This window comes from Babylonia areolata, chromosome 27 (assembly GCF_041734735.1).
Source record: "Babylonia areolata isolate BAREFJ2019XMU chromosome 27, ASM4173473v1, whole genome shotgun sequence".
In the NCBI taxonomy this organism is placed as follows: domain Eukaryota; kingdom Metazoa; phylum Mollusca; class Gastropoda; order Neogastropoda; family Buccinidae; genus Babylonia; species Babylonia areolata.
The window spans coordinates 2,795,770-2,818,142 of record NC_134902.1 but is presented as its reverse complement, the minus strand read 5'-3'; the positions used below and the strand labels follow the sequence as shown (position 1 = coordinate 2,818,142).

The following is a 22,373-nucleotide window of genomic DNA, read 5'->3' as shown; positions in this document are numbered from 1 at the left end:
GGGTCGGAGGTGACCTAGTTCTGCCGCACCTGACAGCACCCAGAGAGGACAGCTTTTCAGATTTACGTCTTTCCACTTTCAGTGATGTTACAACAGCTGAGTGGCTAAAGCAATGGACTTTGGGTGATTCCTAATGCTCAAAGCCTGTGACATAGACATCGCTTCCTGGAAAACTGATGCCCTTGACCGCTCTCGCTGGAGGATGTTGTGCTCTAGTGGCATAAAGACATTTGAAAACAAGAGAACGCTGGCCATTAAGGAGAAGCGTGAGCGAAGGAAGCAGGGCTCAACTTCTGGAGATGTTTTCCCTTGCAGCACCTGTGGGAAGTGCTGCGCATCCAGAATCGGCCTCTTCTCCCATATGAGGACACACACCAACAGATAAGCCTGCCTGCCTACTCATCTGTCGGTCCGATGGGAGACTCCATCAACACCAATCTTAACACTGCTCGGATTGCCCATGTAACCCTGCCATACATGTTTTTCCTGCAGATTATTCCTTCATTTCATGATAATAGTTCAAAGACTTTGATCAAATGGCTTGAAAAGGAAGAAAATTATCCTAAAAAATCCCTTAAAAAACAGAGAAAACTTTGAACTATGGTCCTAACACAGGTTCGAAAAATGCAAATTCTCGTTCACAATCTCAAAACAAATAAAACAATTTTCAACAAATGCATCTGGCAATATACTTTAAAAAGGTGCTTTTGATTTATTGACAAAATTGTTTTAAAAGCATTCTCAGCAGTTACTGTTGGGCATTGACTGTCAAATGTCTTGACTTGAGAAAAGCATACCCCCCCCAAAAAAAAAAACCTGAACAGAAAACAATAAGCGACAGTCAAAGAAACCTGCAATGGAGATAACATCTAGAGACATCAGTACTGACCGAAGACTATTTATCTTTCTTTCCTACAGCCGAGCAGACCACACACATTCCTTGAACCAACACATAACAACAGTGAATATTGCGCACTTCAGTCTGATGCTAGGATCATCAGCTACAAAGAAGAGTGGTTTCCCTTGGCTACTTCTTGGACCAGAAACCCAAATGAATATGGTGTGTGTGTGTGTGTGTGTGTGTGTGTGTGTGCATGTGTGTGTGCATGTGTGTTTGTGTGCGTGTGTGTGTTGCAATGTAGTCTAATCAGAGTGTGCAGCGTAAGAGTGACCCTCTTAAGAGAGTCGGGGACCCTCCGGAACTATGAAAGAAGTTTCTGGAACACACAACATTGCCGACTTGTCAGAAGCAGTTGTGGTGAAGCGCGTATAGGCCAGTCCTCTGGCTCTGACATCTGATAAAAAACTGAAACTGAGAACACATGAACGTCTACCAAAGTTCACTCCTGTGTACCTACCATGTTCCATCATTTGTACCCTCACTGAGAGAGAGTCACAATGACATCAACACACCTACACTACATACACACAGTACATAATGACACATCACAAGTACACAGTACGCAGAGCCGCTTCAACTGCTGGCATTTCTCACTGTCTGATTTCCCAAATCAGCGTATTACACTCCCCGAACAACAGCAAAGAAAAATGAATGGAAAGAGACTACCATGAACAACCAAGGTACCTAAAAGCACGACTCGATCCTCACAACTTCTTGCACTGATAATGATAACTTCTCTTCTTCTGCGTTCACTCGTATGCACACAAGTGGGCTGTTACATGTATGACCGTTTTTACCCCACCATGTAGGCAGCCATACTCTGTTTTCGGGGGTGTGCATGCTGGGTGTGTTCTTGTTTCCATAACCCACCGAACGCTGACATGGATTACAGGATCTTTAACGTGCGTATTTGATCTTCTGCTTGCATATACACACGAAGGGGGTTCAGGCACTAGCAGGTCTGCACATATGTTGACCTGGGAGATCGGGAAAAATCTCCACCCTTTACCCACCAGGCGCCGTCACCGTGATTCGAACCCGGGACCCTCAGATTGACAGTCCAACGCTTTAACCACTCGGCTATTGCGCCCGTCAGATACTGATGACAGGCGTTTTAAATATTGCATCACCTTCCACCTCACCAAGCCTGAGAGTACATTAAAACATCAATCAGATACAACAATCTTCTCAAATGCTTACATATCACCTGGGTTGTATAAAACATAAAACAAAGCAACTGAAAGAGCAGGTGTGGGAGTGAGAGAGAAAGATAAACAAGATAGAGAGAAAGAAGAAAAGAACAAGGCCTTCAAGACTCACTTGTGATACACTTTTAAAAAAAATCCAAGCTTTTTATGTATTGAGTATAATTTCAAAATGTAATGTTTAAGATGAGAAAGATCAGTTTAAAGCAAATTAAGTCCCCTAGCATTAATTACAGAGTAATTTCCCTTTTTTACTGTCTGCACCAAAACGTTTGAAAATAAATAAAACTTCCATGCTTAGTAAAAGAAGTTCCTGTTTGAAGAAAAAATGATAATAATGACTGCTCTTGTTGTTGGGTCAGAATATCAGATCAAAGTGCCAAGTTTAGAGAATACAAAAAATATAAATATAACAGTAAATGCAGTTTGCATATAATTAGGCTTCATTTTTTATTTTTTTGTGTCCATCCCAGAGGTGCAATATTGTTTTAAACAAGATGACTGGAAAGAACTGAATTTTCCCTATTTTTATGCCTAATTTGGTGTCAACTGACAAAGTTTTTGCAGAGAAAATGTCAATGTTAAAGTTTACCACGGACACACAGACACACACACACAGACAACCGAACACCGGGTTAAAACATAGACTCACTTTGTTTACACAAGTGAGTGAAAAAAGCATACAATGAAAAAAAAAATGACAGAAATATATATAATCCAGTGGAAGGCTACAGGCCATACAGCCTGTTACAGCCATGTGGGCAATTCTTCTTCTTCCTCGTTCGCCTCCCGATAGATGAGCAGCCCGGTATCCTCGATGAAGGCTGCCGTCCGTCGCAGCTCCTCCAGGGTGCCGTACGGTTTGGCTTTGTGGGCAATGAATTCATATTCACAATGTCCAGGGCTCAGCACAGGTAGGCACGGCCCAATCCTCCCCTTCCCCCGTTTTTTCACTTTCGCAAGAGGGGAGTCCGATGCCAGAACAATTCAACCATGGAGCGTCTTCAACATATACTACATGAACAAGCCTTGATGGATTAATCCACAGCACTCCATCAATTTACAGCCAATGGATAACAAGCTCTTGAAGAATAGAACAAAGAAAATGAAAAAAAAAAACACCACAAAACATTTCGTATTTCAATCTCACAGCACCGATAATAAAATGACTGCTGGGGGAAAAAAAACAAAAAAAGATATATATATATATATACAAACACATGAAAAAAAAAGCTTTAAATACTGAAATCTATACATCCATTATCTTTCAAATATTATTTTCCAGCCATCCGCAACAGAAATGTACACCCACATACAAAAAAAAGGGAGGTAAAACAGGACCACAGATCACTCTTATATCACTATACGCACACTAACCTTCAGATAATGCATGTTTAGAAGAGGGGGAAAAGAAAAACAAAACAACAACAACAACAAAAAACCCCACTTTACAATAACATTCCACTTTAAATATTGGTGTTTTGGGGCTTTGAGGGTATTTTCCACAGCAATTTACTGATACAAGGCAGGCATTTGCATACACAGCATTTTAATCTCCCAAAGCAAAGCAAAACAAAAAAAACGCTTCAAAATCCAGCATTTCAAAATTAGTCTAGCCTAGGCTTTTCAAACCTTTTCTAGGCTTGCCTACCCACAAGAGAACCCCAGTGTAGACCTGCATAGTTTAACGATAGCAGCTAGTTCTAGTCTCATCTGACAACCACAGAACTTCCTATGTGGACCTGTACATTTTAATAACGGCAAGGGAACTAACTCTGTGAATTGTCTGCCCACCAAAGAACTCACTGTGGAAACCTGTGCAGTTCAATTCACCTACCCCACAGCAACACGTCTGCTACAACTCCCCTGGACCAACACTGCAAAAAAAAAAAGAAAAAAAAAGAAAAGAAAAAAAGATCTGTTCACCAAAATGTTGAAAATCGACAAAGATTTGTTGATTTAATCGGTCAAACAAAGTTTCGTTTCCATGCTTCCGGGAAAAAAAAAGAAAAAAAAGATCTGTTCACTAAAATGTTCAAAATCAACGGAGAATTGTTGGTTTAATCGGTCAAACAAAGTTTCGTTTCCATGCTTCCGGAATCCGTAAACGGATCCGTTTAGAACACCAACTGTACCAAGCAAGAATAAATGAAATTAGAATAGTGTGATGGGGAGGGGAGAATACTGGTACGTGGTCCACAGGGGAAGTAATCATGGAGCAGAACGAGTTCATGATCGCCATGGTTCAGATGTGATACTGCATAATGACAATACCTAAGTGGGTTTTAAACCATTTTTTTCCACTCCCAGGAAGCCTGCAAAATCTGTATTTCCAGACACATGCAATCACTGTCTGCCCACAACAGAACTCGCAGTGTAAACCTGCACAGGGTCACGATAGCAAGGGAACTAACTCTAGGCCTGTCAGCCCGCAACAGAATCCCTATGAAAGACAGGATTTCACAGTGCCACCTTCCACCACTAAATGTGTCGGCAAGTGGCTTTCTGCTTCTTTCTCCCTTTTTGTGTGTGTGTGTGTGTGTGTGTGTGTGTGTCTGTGTGTGTGTTTGACTGCAGCATGGACCATGAGTCAGAGTAACTTTAAACGTCTAAGTGTGTGTGTGTGTGTGTGTGTGTGTGTGTGTGTGTGTGTGACTGCAGCATGGACCATGAGTCAGAGTAACTTTAAACGTCTAAGTGTGTGTGTGTGTGTGTGTGTGTGTGTGTGTGTGTGTGTGTGTGTGACTGCAGCATGGACCATGAGTCAGAGTAACTTTAAACGTCTAAGTGTGTGTGTGTGTGTGTGTGTGTGTGTGTGTGTGTGTGTGTGTGTGTGTGTGTGTGTGACTGCAGCATGGACCATGAGTCAGAGTAACTTTAAACGTCTAAGTGTGTGTGTGTGTGTGTGTGTGTGTGTGTGAGTGTGTGTGTGTGTGTGTGTGTGTGTGTGTGTGTGTGTGTGTGTGTGTGTGTGACTGCAGCATGGACCATGAGTGAGAGTAACTTTAAACGTCTAGAGTGTGTGTGTGTGTGTGTGTGTGTGTGTGTGTGTGTGTGTGTGTGTGTGTGTGTGTGTGTGTGTGTGACTGCAGCATGGACCATGAGTCAGAGTAACTTTAAACGTCCACCAGAAAATATACTGGTCTCATCCCCTTCGACCTTCCTTTCAGGTCAAGGTCAAAACGCTGGTCAGACACTTAACTTTGACCTTATTTCAAGGTCATCAGGTCAAAACACTGGTCATTCACTTTGACCTCTCCAGTTTAATCCAAAAAAAAACCAACAACAAAAAATACATCAAAGGTAGATGAAATACTATATGTCATGAAGATGTATAATAACATCAATAGTAATTGATAGACTGGTTATGCTGATCACATAATGTTTTTTTGGACAAACAAAGAACCTTGTATGAAAGGGGAAAAAAACAACAACAAAAAAAAACCCCAAAAAACCCACACAAAAAACCCACCAACAAAACTTCAATGCTTTATCTTACACCCCCTTTCCACATTTTTTTTTTTCTTAGCGCAAAACCACTAACAGAGAGAAGCCACCTCCGACACATTCTGTGGTGAGCGGTCACACAAATACCCGCAACAACAAATGAAACAAACATTCAAACGTTCCTCTTCTACAACATCCCCACCCCCCACCCCTTTGATTTTTCAAATTTTTCTAAACGCCTCTCCCCCAGCCCTCGTCTTCAGCATTTCGCAATCAGCTCCGGCTTTCTTTCTTCTTTTTTTTTTTCACTTTGTCCAGGAGGAATTCCTAGCTCCCCGACCAATGGGAGTGGAGGTTTCGAGTCAAGAGGAGTTGATGGACCAATCGTACTCCTTGTACTTGATGGAGACGGGGCCGAACTTCTCCAGCTTCAGCAGCAGAATGCTGGCCCGGTCCTGCTGGTCTGGTGTCAGATACTGCATCACCCACCTGCACGCACACAGATATATCAACACACATACATAGCAGATACACATACACACACACATACATAGCAGATACACATACACACACAGATATATCAACACACATACATAGCAGATACATATACACACACAGATATATAAACACACATACATAGCAGATGCATATACACACACAGATATATAAACACACATACATAGCAGATACACATACACACACAGATATATAAACACACATACATAGCAGATACATATACACACACAGATATATAAACACACATACATAGCAGATACATATACACACACAGATATATAAACACACATACATAGCAGATACATATACACACACAGATATATAAACACACATACATAGCAGATGCACATACACACACAGATATATAAACACACATACATAGCAGATACACATACACACACAGATATATAAACACACATACATAGCAGATACATATACACACACAGATATATAAACACACATACATAGCAGATACATATACACACACAGATATATAAACACACATACATAGCAGATGTACATACACACAGAGATATATAAACACACACATACATAGCAGATACATTTTCACACACAGATATATAAACACACATACATAGCAGATACATATACACACACAGATATATAAACACACATACATAGCAGATGCATATACACACACAGATATATAAACACACATACATAGCAGATACACATACACACACAGATATATAAACACACATACATAGCAGATACATATACACACACAGATATATAAACACACATACATAGCAGATACATATACACACACAGATATATAAACACACATACATAGCAGATACATATACACACACAGATATATAAACAGACATACATAGCAGATGCACATACACACACAGATATATAAACACACATACATAGCAGATACACATACACACACAGATATATAAACACACATACATAGCAGATACATATACACACACAGATATATAAACACACATACATAGCAGATACATATACACACACAGATATATAAACACACATACATAGCAGATGTACATACACACACAGATATATAAACACACACATACATAGCAGATACATTTTCACACACAGATATATAAACACACACATACATAGCAGATACATATACACACACAGATATATAAACACACACATACATAGCAGATGCATATACACACACAGATATATAAACACACATACATAGCAGATACACATACACACACAGATATATAAACACACACATACATAGCAGATACACATACACACACAGATATATAAACACACACATACATAGCAGATGCACACACACACACACACACACACACATAGCAGATTTACACACACACACACACACAGTACACACACACACACACACACACACACACACACACTTATACACGCATGTACGTACTAAAACACACGCGCACACACACACAGACAAACACACATAGACGCACACACAGACACAACACACACACAGACACAACACACACACACACACACACACATAATACAGACGGACAGAAAGACACAGACACAGAAACACACAATTTCATTACAGACGGGGCTGGCAAAAAAGTGAGGTATCAGATACTACGACTGAACTTTCAATAAAGACAGGATTTATTGTGAGCCTTCAACAAGACAAAATGAATGGAGTGTAACTCTGCATGTCTTGATTCCAAAACAAAACACAAGTAAGGATAAAAGAATCACCAATAATGACAATATGGATATCTGAATGTACAGCCACCCAATTATGTGCTTTACTACATCAAGAACGGCTGCCAAAGGTGTGTATGATAGTCAGTCCTATCCGACTATGACCACCAGAACAGCAGAGGAGGTAACTGCCGTCCCGACTATCTGGACAAGAATTTGATTACAGTGGGGAGTGTCTTGCCCAAGTTACATCCCCACTCTCTCGGGTTTTAGGACAGTCGGCATTGGGATGGTTTCCAAAAGGCCAACTAGCCCCCCCAAGGCTGCCGTGCTAAGAACCAGTGCAATATTGCCTCCTAGTTTTGGAGCCACTGTCCTTGACAAAAGAATAAGCTGTGAATGATTTCCCATTGGAGTGGATAAACCATTCATCATACAGATATTTGATTACAACCGACGGGCGCAATAGCCGAGTGGTTAAAGCGTTGGACTGTCAATCTGAGGGTCCCGGGTTCGAATCACAGTGACGGCACCTGGTGGGTAAAGGGTGGAGATTTTTCCGATCTCCCAGGTCAACATATGTGCAGACCTGCCAGTGCCTGAACCCCCTTCGTGTGTATATGCAAGCAGAAGATCAAATACGCATGTTAAAGATCCTGTAATCCATGTCAGCGTTCGGTGGGTTATGGAAACAAGAACATACCCAGCATGCACACCCCCGAAAACGGAGTATGGCTGCCTACATGGCGGGGTAAAAACGGTCATGCACGTAAAAGCCCACTCGTGTACATGCGAGTGTACGTGGGAGTTGCAGCCCACGAAAGCAGAAGAAGAAGAAGAAATGATTACAACCCCTTCTGACTATGAAATAATTCAACTGTTTCATAACAAGGCCAGGCTGTCGTTAACGTTCCAAAATAATCTGTTCCGGTCTTTTTTTGTCGTTGCTGGTTTAGAATTCTTTGACCTTCAGTTTTTATGAAACTGTTTCCTAAGATCACAGCTCTAAAGGGGAACGAAGAGAGACAAAACAAACCCATTAACCACATCTGTGTGTTTGAAAACATGAAAGCATTGGGTTACTTTCAGTGCATGTCACATGCGAAACGATCATGTCAGGTTACAGTGGCTCGCTTTAAGCAGGGTCTAAAGTTTCCTGCCAACCTCCTGTGTATCAATTCTTTTCAAGACTTATGTTTCAGGCCTAAATTTCCTTCTCGGGTTTTTCTAAATCAGGATTCACACAGGTTTTTCATCACAAAATATAAAACCTATTCAAACCCCCATTCAGACCTAAAAAAAATGTAAATACACAGGTGAAAAAGCACACTATTCTATGCATAACGTATGCTCCTTCAATCAGACACTCTCTGCCACACAGGAGAGAGCCACAATTTCTGTTGAAAAGATCTATCTTACTTTCTGGATCAGGTTGTTGTTGTTGTTGCTGTTGTTGTTTTTAATCAGATGTAACATAATGCTCCTGTGTTTTATTAATCACACACAAAATCAACATCTGTTGGGTTTTTTGCTGTTTTTTTGTTGTTGTTTTTACCAGAAAAAGAAAGGCACTCTTTTTACAAACCTGGTCATTAAAAAGTGGTTTTTTTTAAAGATTCTTAAGGACTTAAAAAAGGCATGTCTTTTTTGGGGGGTCTTTTTTTTTTTAAAAAAAAAACTTATTAAAACAACAACAACAACAAAACCAACATGCAAATGGCAGCTGTACAGCTCTGAGCACATGACAACTGCAAAACAACAATTTTTTTTCCCTTCTCACCCCCCAACACCCCCACCCCAACCCCTACCCCAAGGAGAAGATGAAGAAGAAGGAGAAGAAGAAGAAGAAAAAGAAGAAGATATTGACGGGCCCCCAACTGACCTGATGACGTCGGTATCCGTCTGCCCAAAGTCCTGGCTGTACCACTGGAAGAGGCGAGACATGAGGATCTCGTTGGTCTGGGTCTTCATCTGGACCTCGGCCTGACAGTACGTGCGTGTGGCCGCCTCCAGCGCCTTGTCCAGGTTCTCCTCTGTGTACACGCTGATCACTGGGCACCCCTACCACACACAGCACGCAGCGTCTTACTGAGCACATCACGCATCATACACGTCACACACCATGCATACATCACACATCATGAATCGCATACACAACACACATGCACACACACATACACACACACACTCGCTGTCTCTTTCTCTCTGTGTCACACACACACACATATACAACACACATACACACACACACACACACTCACTGTTTCTCTCTCTTTCACTCTGTCACACACACATACACATACTTTGTCTTTCTTTCACACTCATATTAAACACACACACACACACTCTCTCTCTCTCTCTCTCTCTCTCTCTTTCTAACCTTTCTCAGGATATTTTGGATGGCAGTGATGCACACAGTAATCAATTTAGGAGTAATCCCATGTTCTTTAACAGCGGCAGAAAGTCATCAGACAATGTAGTTAACAATTATGGGAAATGTTTGCTTCATATGTGTACTGCACTTAATTCATGTATTATGAATGGTATATGTAATGGAAATACCGAAGGTCAGTACACTTACAGGTAATAGTGTCAATGATCATTTTTGCTTTTTTGCAAACTGATACTAACAGAAAGAATCGAATCAGATCACCAGCCCATTGAACTATGTTTAAGATTCGGAGACAGAGTAAATGCTACATGCGTGCACACATTGGATGGAAACCAGATTACTGAAACGTTTGTGTGGAATAGTAATTTACATGGTGCTTATATACTCAGGCACTGAGTTGTGATGAAACACTGCTATTATTTGATCGTGCAACATATTTGATAGATTATGATTGTAATGCTGCATTGAACACACACACACACACACACACTCAGTTTCTTTCATTCACTCATACCACACACACACACACACACACACACACACACACACACACACACACACACAGATAGTGCACCAAAGAACCCCTAACTAAACCCTCTCCTTCAGAATCAGAATTTCACCACACTCCAATTAATCTCTCAAAGGAGCTTTCAATGCTTGCTCTTATTTTAAATCACCCATACTAACACTGTCTTCTGGGGGGGGGGGGGGGAAGGAAAAATCAATATCTCCAAGATTTGTATACATGTGTGTGTGTGTGTGTGTGTGTGTGTGTGTTTGTGTGAAAGAGAGAAACAGAGAGAGTGTGTGTATTTGCACTTGCCTGTATGTGTGTGTGTGTGTGTGTGTGTGTGTGTGTGTGTGTGTGTGTGTGTGTGTTTGTGTGTTGAGTGTGTGTGAAAGAGAGAAACAGAGAGAGAGAGAGTGTATTTGCACTTGCCTGTGCATGTGTGTGTGTGTGTGTGTGTGCGCGCGTCCATGTCCCTGTGTGTATGAATGTTTGAGAGAGAGAGACAGACAGAGAGAATGTGTGTGCGTGCGCGCACACACACACACATGCACGTTCACATATTTGTGTGTGCACTAGCTCAAATGTTTACTCCCCATCTTTTCACTGTCAAACATCTTAAAACAGAAACAGTGTCTCTCTTGTCCATCACCCCTGCCATGAAAGACAAGAAACATACCCAGACTTAAAAAGAAAAGAAAAGAAAAAAAAAAGAGAAACGTCTCATTCTTTCAAACACAGTATCAAGTCCTCAAGTCCTCCAATAAAAAAAAAAAAAAAAAAAAAAAAAATCCCAGATATACAGTTACCCCCACAACAACTAAAAGCCCACATTTTTTTTATGTGTGAATAATTCATCAAGCTTTTAACAAAAAAAGGTTGGGTTGTTGTTGTTTTTTGTCTGTCACACACTTGTTAACTGATGAGATCTTAATAAACAGACATCTCCTTGCCACCCCATACTCCCCACCAACCAACAACTCCCATTCGGTAAAAAATAAAAATAAAAGAAGAAAGAAAGAACCCTTATGTTTGCAAAAATCCTCTGTTTGCAAAACATTCTTCTCCTCCTCCTCCCTCCCTCCCTCCCCTCTCTTATCTCAGTTACAGAGGTCCCCCCCCCTCACCCCACCCCCTGCCTCATACAGCCACCATGTCATGAACTTCCTCTCCTAAAGATCCATCATAATACAGACCTTACTTCTTCTTCTTCTTCTGCGTTCACTCGTATGCACACGAGTCGGCTTTTACGTGTATGGCCGTTTTTACCCCGCCATGTAGGCAGCCATACTCCGTTTTCGGGGGTGTGCATGCTGGGTATGTTCTTGTTTCCATAACCCACCGAACGCTGACATGGATTACAGGATCTTTAACGTGCGTATTTGATCTTATGCTTGCATATACACACGAAGGGGGTTCAGGCACTAGCAGGTCTGCACATATGTTGACCTGGGAGATTGTAAAAATCTCCACCCTTTACCCACCAGGGGCTGTCACCGTGATTCGAACCCGGGACCCTCAGATTGACAGTCCAACGCTTTAACCACTCGGCTATTGCGCCCGTCATACAGACCTTACAATTTTTTTATTTTTTTTTCCAAATAACAAGGGGATTTAAATTGTATAAGGTATGCCACTATCCTCTCACACACTGAAACAGCTGTTTCAGGCACATACGCACCATGAACTGTTTCCAAAATGTACTTGGAAAATTGATGTTTCCCGTCCAAGAATTGACATTTATTCAGTGGTCTATAGCTGTCACTTTTCACCTCTGGTTATATGAGTGGTGCTCATAATAATAATAATAATAAAATTCAGCATCACTTTACTGTGCCCACAAGTTAAAAAAATAATAATAAATTTTTTTTTTTTTTTAAAGTGCAAGTTCCCAGCTGGTCCACAACTTTTTGGTAAAACCTTCTACATTATATTCCAAAACAGCGAAAAGAAGGATCCTTTATCTTTTGTGAATTTTTCATCCTCCCTCCCTCCCTCCTTCACCTTCTCTTATCTTAGTGGGTCTCCATTTCTCTCTCTCTCTCGCTAAGCTGATCGCTAATCGAGCAGTGCAAACAGTTGTGATTTGAGCAAACCTGGCTCTCTGTCTCTGTCTCTCTCTGTGTGTGCTGCTGACACCATTTCTGCACCACTCTACATGCAGCTCACACATTTCTGACACACAATCCCCTCCCACCCCCATCCCCCCTCCACACACACACACACACACACACTGGCTAAGCGCCCAAATCAATCTTTTCTGGGTCAGTAGTTTTAAGCTTCAGTTTATCTTTCTGCAAAGGTGTTTGTTCCGCCCCACCCTCTCCCTCTCCTTCACCCCCCACCCCTTCAACACCCCCCCCCGGCCCCCTCTTCCCCCAAGGGCTTGATTCTTTTCACAATGACTGATCTTCCAGTTCATAATTCATCTCCCTTTCTTTCTCTCTCTCTCACACACACACCATCTCTCTCTCTCTCTCCATTTGTGGTGTGTGTGTGTGTGTGTGTGTGTGTGTGTGTGTGTGTGTGTGTGTGTGTGCGTGTGCATGTGTGTGTGTGTGTGTGCATGCGTGTGAGTGCGTGTGTGTGTGTGTGTGTGTGTGTGTGTGTGTGTGTGTGTGTGTGTGAGTGCATGTGTGTGTGTGTGCATGTGTGTGCATGTGTGTGTGTGCATGTGTGTGCATGTGTGTGAGTGCATGTGTGTGTGTGCACGTGTGTGTGTGTGTGTGTGTGTGTGCATGTGTGTGTGTGTGTGTGTGTGTGTGCTTGTGTGTGCGTGTGTTTGTGCGCGCGTGTGCACATGTGTGTGTGTTTGCATGCGTGTGCACGTGTGTGTGGGTACATGAACGTGCGTGCAAACGCGTATGCCGCGTGTGTGTGCATCCTATCAGATGAAACAGACTGAGAGAGAAATGGAGATGTGGGAATGTGTGTGCACAACAAACCCTCCTGCACACAACTGCAGTGTGCTTTACTCTGCCAGTCAGCAATTTCTCACTGCTGAACTGGAAACAGCAGGCCCCAGACTGTGTCACCCACAGCACAGCAACACACACAAGGGCACCCTCACTTTTTAACCGTGAAAAGTACTGCAGATTCTTCTTCTTCTTCTGCGTTCGTGGGCTGCAACTCCCACGCTCACTCATATGCATACGAGTGGGCTTTTACGTGTATGACTGTTTTTACCCCACCATGTAGGCAGCCATACTCCGTTTTCGGGGGTGTGCATGCTGGGTATGTTCTTGTTTCCATAACCCACCGAACGCTGACATGGATTACAGGATCTTTAACGTGCGTATTTGATCTTCTGCTTGCGTATACACATGAAGGGGGTTCAGGCACTAGCAGGTCTGCACATATGTTGACCTGGGAGATCGGGAAAAATCTCCACCCTTTACCCACCAGGTGCCGTCACCATGATTCGAACCCGGGAGCCTCAGATTGACAGTCCAATGCTTTAACCACTTGGCTATTGCGCCCGTCTACTGCGGATTCATTTAGTTTCTGGATGACTGAAAAGTAATGCTGTTCTAAATAAACTGATACCAAGTCAATATCAATCACTTTCATCAATTCTCTGGGTAATTAAATTCATTTTGTGCTGGAAAGAAAACACAACTTGAATGAATTTACACACACACACAAAAACAGGTCAAAAGTGGAAAGTGCGTGAAACATTCTCATGTTTGGAACTTACATATTAACATGCTGAAGTTGTTTTTTGTTGTTGGTTTTTTCTTTGTTTAACTTTGTTTTTGGGTTTTTTAATGTATTTTTTTGGTGTGTGTGTTTTAATGCTTGCTTTGTTTGACACTGCTAGATGGAACTGTGATTCAACATATACTACATAGTGTTAATATATCCTCTACACCCTAGGAAAGAGCAAAAGAATCCAATCTCTTTGAATATTTCAACACCTTTCCTTTGCTGACATGACGACTGGAACCTTCAGGCAAGGAAAGAGAGGACGGCGCATGCAACAGCCCAGCGGTTAAAGCATTGAACTTACAATCCAAAGGTTTTGGGTTCAAATCCCAGACTCGGCAAATGGCGGAGATTTGTGCCCCATCTCCAAGCTCAGCATACGTTCAGACCTGCTAGAGCCTGAATGTTCTTCGTGTGTGATAAGGATCCCATACAGTTCAGACCTGCTAGAGCTTGAATCTTCTTCGTGTGTGATAAGGATCCCATATAGTTCAGACCTGCTAGAGCCTGAATCTTCTTCGTGTGTGATAAGGATCCCATATAGTTCAGACCTGCTAGAGCCTGAATCTTCTTCGTGTGTGATAAAGATCCCATATAGTTCAGGTAAAGATCCCATATAGTTCAGACCTGCTAGAGCCTGAATCTTCTGCGTGTGTGATAAAGATCCCATATAGTTCAGACCTGCTAGAGCCTGAATCTTCTTCGTGTGTGTTAAAGATCCCATATAGTTCAGACCTGCTAGAGCCTGAATCTTCTTCGTGTGTGCTAAAGATCCCATATAGTTCAGACCTGCTAGAGCCTGAATGTTCTTCGTGTGTGATAAAGATCCCGTATAGTTCAGACCTGCTAGAGCCTGAATGTTCTTCGTGTGTGATAAGGATCCCATATAGTTCAGACCTGCTAGAGCCTGAATCTTCTTCGTGTGTGATAAGGATCCCATATAGTTCAGACCTGCTAGAGCCTGAATCTTCTTCGTGTGTGATAAGGATCCCATATAGTTCAGACCTGCTGGAGCCTGAATCTTCTTCGTGTGTGATAAGGATCCCATATAGTTCAGACCTGCTAGAGCCTGAATGTTCTTCGTGTGTGATAAAGATCCCGTATAGTTCAGACCTGCTAGAGCCTGAATCTTCTGTGTGTGTGATAAGGATCCCATATAGTTCAGACCTGCTGGAGCCTGAATCTTCTTTGTGTGTGATAAGGATCCCATATAGTTCAGACCTGCTGGAGCCTGAATCTTCTTCGTGTGTGTTAAAGATCCCATAATCTATGTCCGTGTTCGGTGGGATACGGAAACACAAACATACCCAGCACGCACATCCCCGAAAACAGAGTATGGCAGCCTCAACAGTGAATTTTTTTTTTTTTTAAATGGTTCAAACACATAAAAGCCTACCAGTACATGTATGAGCGACCATGTGAGTTTTAGCCCATGAATACAAAAAGACTGATAGAAAGAAAGAAAGAAAGGGCCATTGAGTGGCTGGAGATATGGACTGTTCTGAGCATACTGTCCCAACAACGCAGCTACTGACATCACGGTTGCTCAGCAACAGATTACAATGATGAGGGTGTGTGTGAGTGGGTGTTTGTCCCCTTAATAAAAACCCTGGCTCTTCATTCTAGGTCAAGTGCGTGTGCGTGTGCGTGTGTGTGTGTGTGTGTGTAGTGTGTAGAGTGTGTGTGTGTGTGTGTCAACAAACCTAGTCTATTTACTCCAGGACAAAAGTGCAAATTGTGTGTGTGAGTGTGTGTTTATATGTATGTGTATGTGAGATTGTATATGTGTGTATGTGAATGTGTGTGTCTGTCTTTGTGTGTATGTGTGTGTGTGTTTATGTGTGTGTGTGTTTATATGTGTGTGTGTGTGTGTGTGTCGCTTTTCTCAACCCGGACTATTAATTCTAAAACAAAAAGTATGTGAGTGTATATGTATGTATGTGTGTGTGTAGGTGTGTGTGCATGCATGCACACACGTGTGTCTGTGCACGAACGCATATATATGTATGCATGCATGTGAGCAGGCGTGAGACACACACATCAGCGAGTGCATGCACATGTAGTCTCAATACCCCCCCCCCCCCAGCCCACACTACCCCCCCTCAGTCTGTTCAGTCTGTGCAGGACAACAAACAGACTGAACTCATCCACATGAAGGGTCCCCTCTGCTCTTCCCTCCTGGCCCAAAGTTCACCCTGCCTCTTTTCACACTGTCTGTGGACACACGCTTCTTCTTCTTCTTCTTCTGCGTTCGTGGGCTGCAACTCCCACGTTCACTCGCATGTACACAAGTGGGCTTTTGCATGCATGACCGTTTTTACCCCGCCATGAAGGCAACCATACTCCGCTTTCGGGGGTGTGCATGCTGGGTATGTTCTTGTTTCCATAACCCACCGAACGCTGACATGGATTACAGGATCTTTACCGTACGCATTTGATCTTTTGCTTGCGTATACACACGAAGGGGGTTCAGGCACTAGCAGGTCTGCACACATATTGACCTGGGAGATCGTAAAAATCTCCACCCTTTACCCACCAGGCGCCATCACCGTGATTCGAACCCAGGACCCTCAGATTGAAAGTCCACGCTTTAACCACTCGGCTATTGCACCCGTCGACACATGCTTCTTTTCCCCGCAAAATCAATCGGATTTTCTTCCCCCTCTTCTTCTTCTTCTCCTGCATTCGTGGACTGCAGCTCCCAAGCTCTGAATGTTAGTGTGCAGCCATGACCAAACTGAACAGAGTGTGCAAAAGTAACATCCCATTCTCCGCAGAATTCAAACTCTACAAAGCCCTGGTAGTCTCCATTGTACTGTATGGTCGCGAGGCATGGACACTGACGGCCGAAACTGAAAGGAAGATCCAGGCCTTTCGAGAACAAATGCCTGAGGAAGCTCCTTCAAATTCCCTGGATCGAGCACAGGACCAATGAACATGTACGGAGCAGAACTGAGAACCTTGCTGGACCTCAGGAACCTCTCCTTTCAACTGTGAAGAGACGCAAGCTGATATGGTTTGGACACAACACTCAACACACCAGCTTGTCCAAAACAATCATGCAAGGCACCATCGAGGGCGGGAGAAGAAGAGGAAGACAGCGGAATAACTGGCATGAGAACATCAAACAATGGACCGGACTCCACACACGTGAGCTGCTGCCGGCGGCTGCCGACAGAGACAGATGGAGAAGGGAGGTTGCGTCTGCGGTCCTCAAGCTTCCCCCAACAACTAGTTATGGGCCTGACGTGAGGTGAGGGGAGGTGGATAATTTCCTGCGTGACTGTTTTTATAATAATAATAATAATAATGGTATTTATATAGCGCTGAATCTTGTGCAGAGACAAATCAAAGCGCTTTCGCACCAGTCATTCACACGCATGCATAACTCTAAAACTGTAGAAACTAAAGACAAGGAAGAGGCAGGCAAGGGAGGCTATTTTGGGAAGAGGTGGGTTTTAAGGCCAGACTTGAAAGAGCTGAGTGTGGAGACCTGATGAAGCGAAAGAGGAAGTTCATTCCAATTGCAAGGTCCACTGACAGAGAAAGAACGGCAGCCAACAGTCGAGTGTTTGAATCTGGGTACGTGTAACTCCGTTTATGGGGGTGTACATGCTGGGTATGTTTTTGTTTCCATTGTCCATTGAATGTTGATATGGATTATCAGATCGTTAACATACGTATTTGATCTTCTGTGTGTGTTTACACACAAGTAACGTTCAGGCGCTAGCTAGTCTGCAAAATCTTTGACATTGGAAATATCTCCACTCTTAGCCCGCCAGGTACCGTGACCGAGAATGGAACCCAGGACTATCTGGTTGAAAGTTTAATGCTTTAAAACCACTTGCCTGTTGTTCCGTCAATCTGATTCATCACAAACGAAACCCTCGATGTCATGCTAAGTAAAAAGAGGCAGAGCTGGTGCACAGCGTACCCGGTGAAACAGTGTTGGAAATGATAATCAATCTGCACTGATGTCATCCATCAATAGGGTTGGGGGAGGATACACTGACTATCATTCATTTCAGTTTCAGTTTCAGTAGCTCAAGGAGGCGTCACTGCGTTCGGACAAATCCATATACGCTACACCACATCTGCCAAGCAGATGCCTGACCAGCAGCGTAACCCAACGCACTTAGTCAGGCCTTGAGAAAAAAAAATCCATTCTGAGTCACATGAACCCTCCAACAAGGATCTAGCAGGGAGACGATCAACGGAATCTGATTCTCCACCTCCGGGCTGCGTAACAAAGGTCATGTTACCCCACTCTGATTCCCTCTCCAGTGCCAGTTAAAACATGCATGGATGCTTTCAGGAAAGAAGCATCAGCTCCATCACAAGCTCAGCTTTTTAATATACGCTAAAACATCTTCACCACGGCTGTAGTGATGTGCTTATTCTTGTCTTCTTATTTCAACAGATACAAAAAGTGAGGGATATGCCTTTTTGTAACCGGGCTTCCATATCTTCCATAACACCGCCATCCTTTTTTTTCTTCTTCAATTTCCATTAAAACTGGTCTGAAAGTCCAACAGTGAGGAGTGGAACAGCAGAGTGGTTCATCAGCAGAGTGGGTTCAATCCCAGCACTGCTATCTGGTGGATTAACTCTCTCCATACGAACGGCGAAAGAGACGACGTTAACAGCGTTTCACCTCAATTACCACCATCAAAATATTACAAGCGGAAGGCTCTTACACTGAAGAGGTGAATGTTGACAAAGAATACCACATTTCTGACGACGGAAGCTAAAGGTTGGGTCATTCAGACACCCACTGGACATCCGAGGGGTCTGTGTAGAGGAGAAGAGAGGACTGGCCGTACTGAGTGAGTTAAGGGGTGGAGATTTTCCCCACCTCCCAGGTCGTCATATGTGTGCAGACTGTTAACCGCCTTCAACCCCTTTCTGAGCATACATATGTACAGCAGCACATTAAAAGATCCAGAAATCCATGTCAGCGTTCAGGTTAGGCCAACACAAACATACTCAGCAGCGTGCACGTCCCCGAGGACGGTGTGTGGCTGCCTAAACAGCTGGGGCAAAAATGATCTCATGAACAAAATCCAAGTTGCACATAAAAAGTCTATAAGAGAGTTCCAGACCACAAAAAAGCAGGGGGTAGGGAATAAATATATTTCTGAAGTTATACTTAAGTGCTGCATCATATCACCAAATAACGTTTAAGCCACTGTGTTAGTGTACTTTAAAGAAAAAAAAACAAACTCCAGCACTAGCTTTTAAGAAACCACACAACCACCGTGAGTGTACCTTGAACACTGAAAGGGGGGAGGGGGGGGGGGTGAAGATAAGGATTTGATGCTTGAGTGGTTGTACAAAGATGTGACATAAGTGTGTTAACACCGTTCATTGTGTCTGTGTGTATGAGACGGAAACCGGAGAGGGCAGAGAGAGAGTATTCTTCTTCTTCTTCTGCGTTCACTCGTATGCACATGAGTGGGCTTTTACATGTATGACCGTTTTTACCGTGCCATGTAGGCAACCATACTCCGTTTTCGGGGGTGTGCATGCTGGGTATGTTCTTGTTTCCATAACCCACCGAACGCTGACATGGATTACAGGATCTTTAACGTGCGTATTTGATCTTCTGCTTGCATATACACACGATGGGGGTTCAGGCACTAGCAGGTCTGCACATATGTTAACCTGGGAGATCGGAAAAATCTCCACCCTTTACCCACCAGGCGCCGTCACTGTGATTCGAACCCGGGACCCTCAGACTGACAGTCCAACGCTTTAACCACTCGGCTATTGCGCCCGTCAGAGAGAGAGTATGAAGTGAAAGAGGCGGAAGGGAGAATACAGAGAACAAATGATAATAATAATAATATGAAATCAGTGAAACAACAGCATACAATAACAATAAGAAAGAAAGAAAATTTCTACTACCACTGGTATCAGTGTTTGTACATTCTGTGTCTGTAGACTTACTGGAATATGTAATGATACATGTTTCTGAAGCTCAGGACATGATGGTCCATGCGTATATCTTTCACGCGGCACTGATATTGCATAATACGTACACGCTGGTAACACGCATGGCATAAAAGCTGGTGTATTAATCACGCATGCCTGCGTGCGTATAAATCAAGTGTGCTTTGAGATACTGTTTAAATAATTTTAGGGGCTGGGATGAGCCAGGGGTACAGCACAGCTGTGTGTTGGTATCAGTGTAACACTGCCTGTTTTCCTCCAAGCACTTTTGTATTCCCCCACAATAAGTAAAGTATGGTATGAGCATTTTGTACTGATGGTTATGTGTATCGATACTGATGTAATATTGCTGTAAAGCACTTCATATTTCCTCCCAAAATGGGGATGGAAGATACCTCACATATACATACATATTACCATTGATGAGTTTACATAAATACACGGACATTGTCATCAATGAGTTATTTGGCAACATAAAGTGATTAGCAGCTGGGCTGTAAGCAAAACACACACACACACACACACGCACACACACACACACACACATACAAACACACACACGCACGCACACACACGCACACGCACACACAAACACACACACGCACACACGCACACACACACACACACACACAGAGTATGTATGTACATATGTGTGTGTACATATGTGTGTGTGTGTGTGTGCATGTGTGTGTGCATGTGTGTGTACAGATAGACAGACAGACAGACAAACAGACAGACAGATAGACAGAAAGATATTATCAGTGCTGAGTCATGTGACAATATGAAGAGGGCACAGCTGGAATTCATCTCATTCCTTTTGTTCAATGTCCACTGTTCTCTCTTGCTTACAATCAATGTCTATTCACTATATTAATGTCTATTCACTATAAGCGTTTTTAGACGGAAAGGAGTAAAGTAGTGGATAAAGGAAAAGGAATGCATGTGAATCTTAGTGTAAAAAAAAAGTGTTCATGTTATGTATCAGAGGAAGAGTATACTATAAGAAAAAGTCTAAAGAGATTGTGGTGTGTATTGAATGAGGTGTCGTGGGAAGGAGAATATGTATATGCGTATCAACTAAAGAGATTGTGGTGTGTATTGAATGAGGTGTCATGGGAAGGAGAATATGTATATGCGTATCAACTAAAGAGATTGTGGTGTGTATTGAATGAGGTGTCATGGGAAGGAGAATATGTATATGCGCATCAACTAAAGAGATTGTGGTGTGTATTGAATGAGGTGTCGTGGGAAGGAGAATATGTATATGCGTATCAACTAAAGAGATTGTGGTGTGTATTGAATGAGGTGTCATGGGAAGGAGAATATGTATATGCATATCAACTTAACAGATTGTGGTGTGTATTGAATGAGGTGTCATGGGAAGGAGAATATGTATATGCGTATCAACTAAAGAGATTGTGGTGTGTATTGAATGAGGTGTCATGGGAAGGAGAATATGTATATGCGCATCAACTAAAGAGATTGTGGTGTGTATTGAATGAGGTGTCGTGGGAAGGAGAATATGTATATGCGTATCAACTAAAGAGATTGTGGTGTGTATTGAATGAGGTGTCGTGGGAAGGAGAATATGTATATGCGTATCAACTGAAGAGATTGTGGTGTGTATTGAATGAGGTGTCGTGGGAAGGAGAATATGTATATGCGTATCAACTGAAGAGATTGTGGTGTGTATTGAATGAGGTGTCATGGGAAGGAGAATATGTATATGCATATCAACAAGTATTAACCTACAACAATGTAAATGTAAATAACAACATTAATTATAACACATCAAAGGAGGATACCAACTGGACTGGAGTTTAAAATTTCTGAAAACATTCTAAGCAATGAATAATCATTCAAAATCATACAATCACTGTGTGGATGTGTGCGTGCGCATGCATGCATGCACACAAGTGAACATGCATGAGTGTGGGGGTGTGCATGTGCATTTGTGTATATGTGTGTAAAGTTTGGGTATGTGTCTGCGAAAGTGTGTGTAAGCATGTGCACATAAATGCAATGTGTGTATATGTGTGCGTGTGTGTGCGTGCATACGCATGAAAGTGTGTGTGTGTGTGT

General features: G+C 42.6%; 1 protein-coding gene across 1 annotated transcript in view; it reads right to left on the bottom strand.

Annotated features, from left to right (window-relative positions):
• Positions 1-5,555: 5,555 nt before the first annotated feature.
• The window catches only part of LOC143301401 (uncharacterized), a 39,246-nt gene continuing 22,428 nt past the window's right edge, over positions 5,556-22,373 (bottom strand). Inside the window, exons 5-6 of the mRNA XM_076615650.1 lie at positions 9,617-9,795; positions 5,556-6,042 (exon numbers count right to left, since the gene is read on the bottom strand). Of these exons, the coding sequence (XP_076471765.1) occupies positions 5,916-6,042; positions 9,617-9,795 (306 nt within the window). The 3' untranslated portion in view covers positions 5,556-5,915. The remainder of the gene's footprint in view (positions 6,043-9,616; positions 9,796-22,373) is intronic.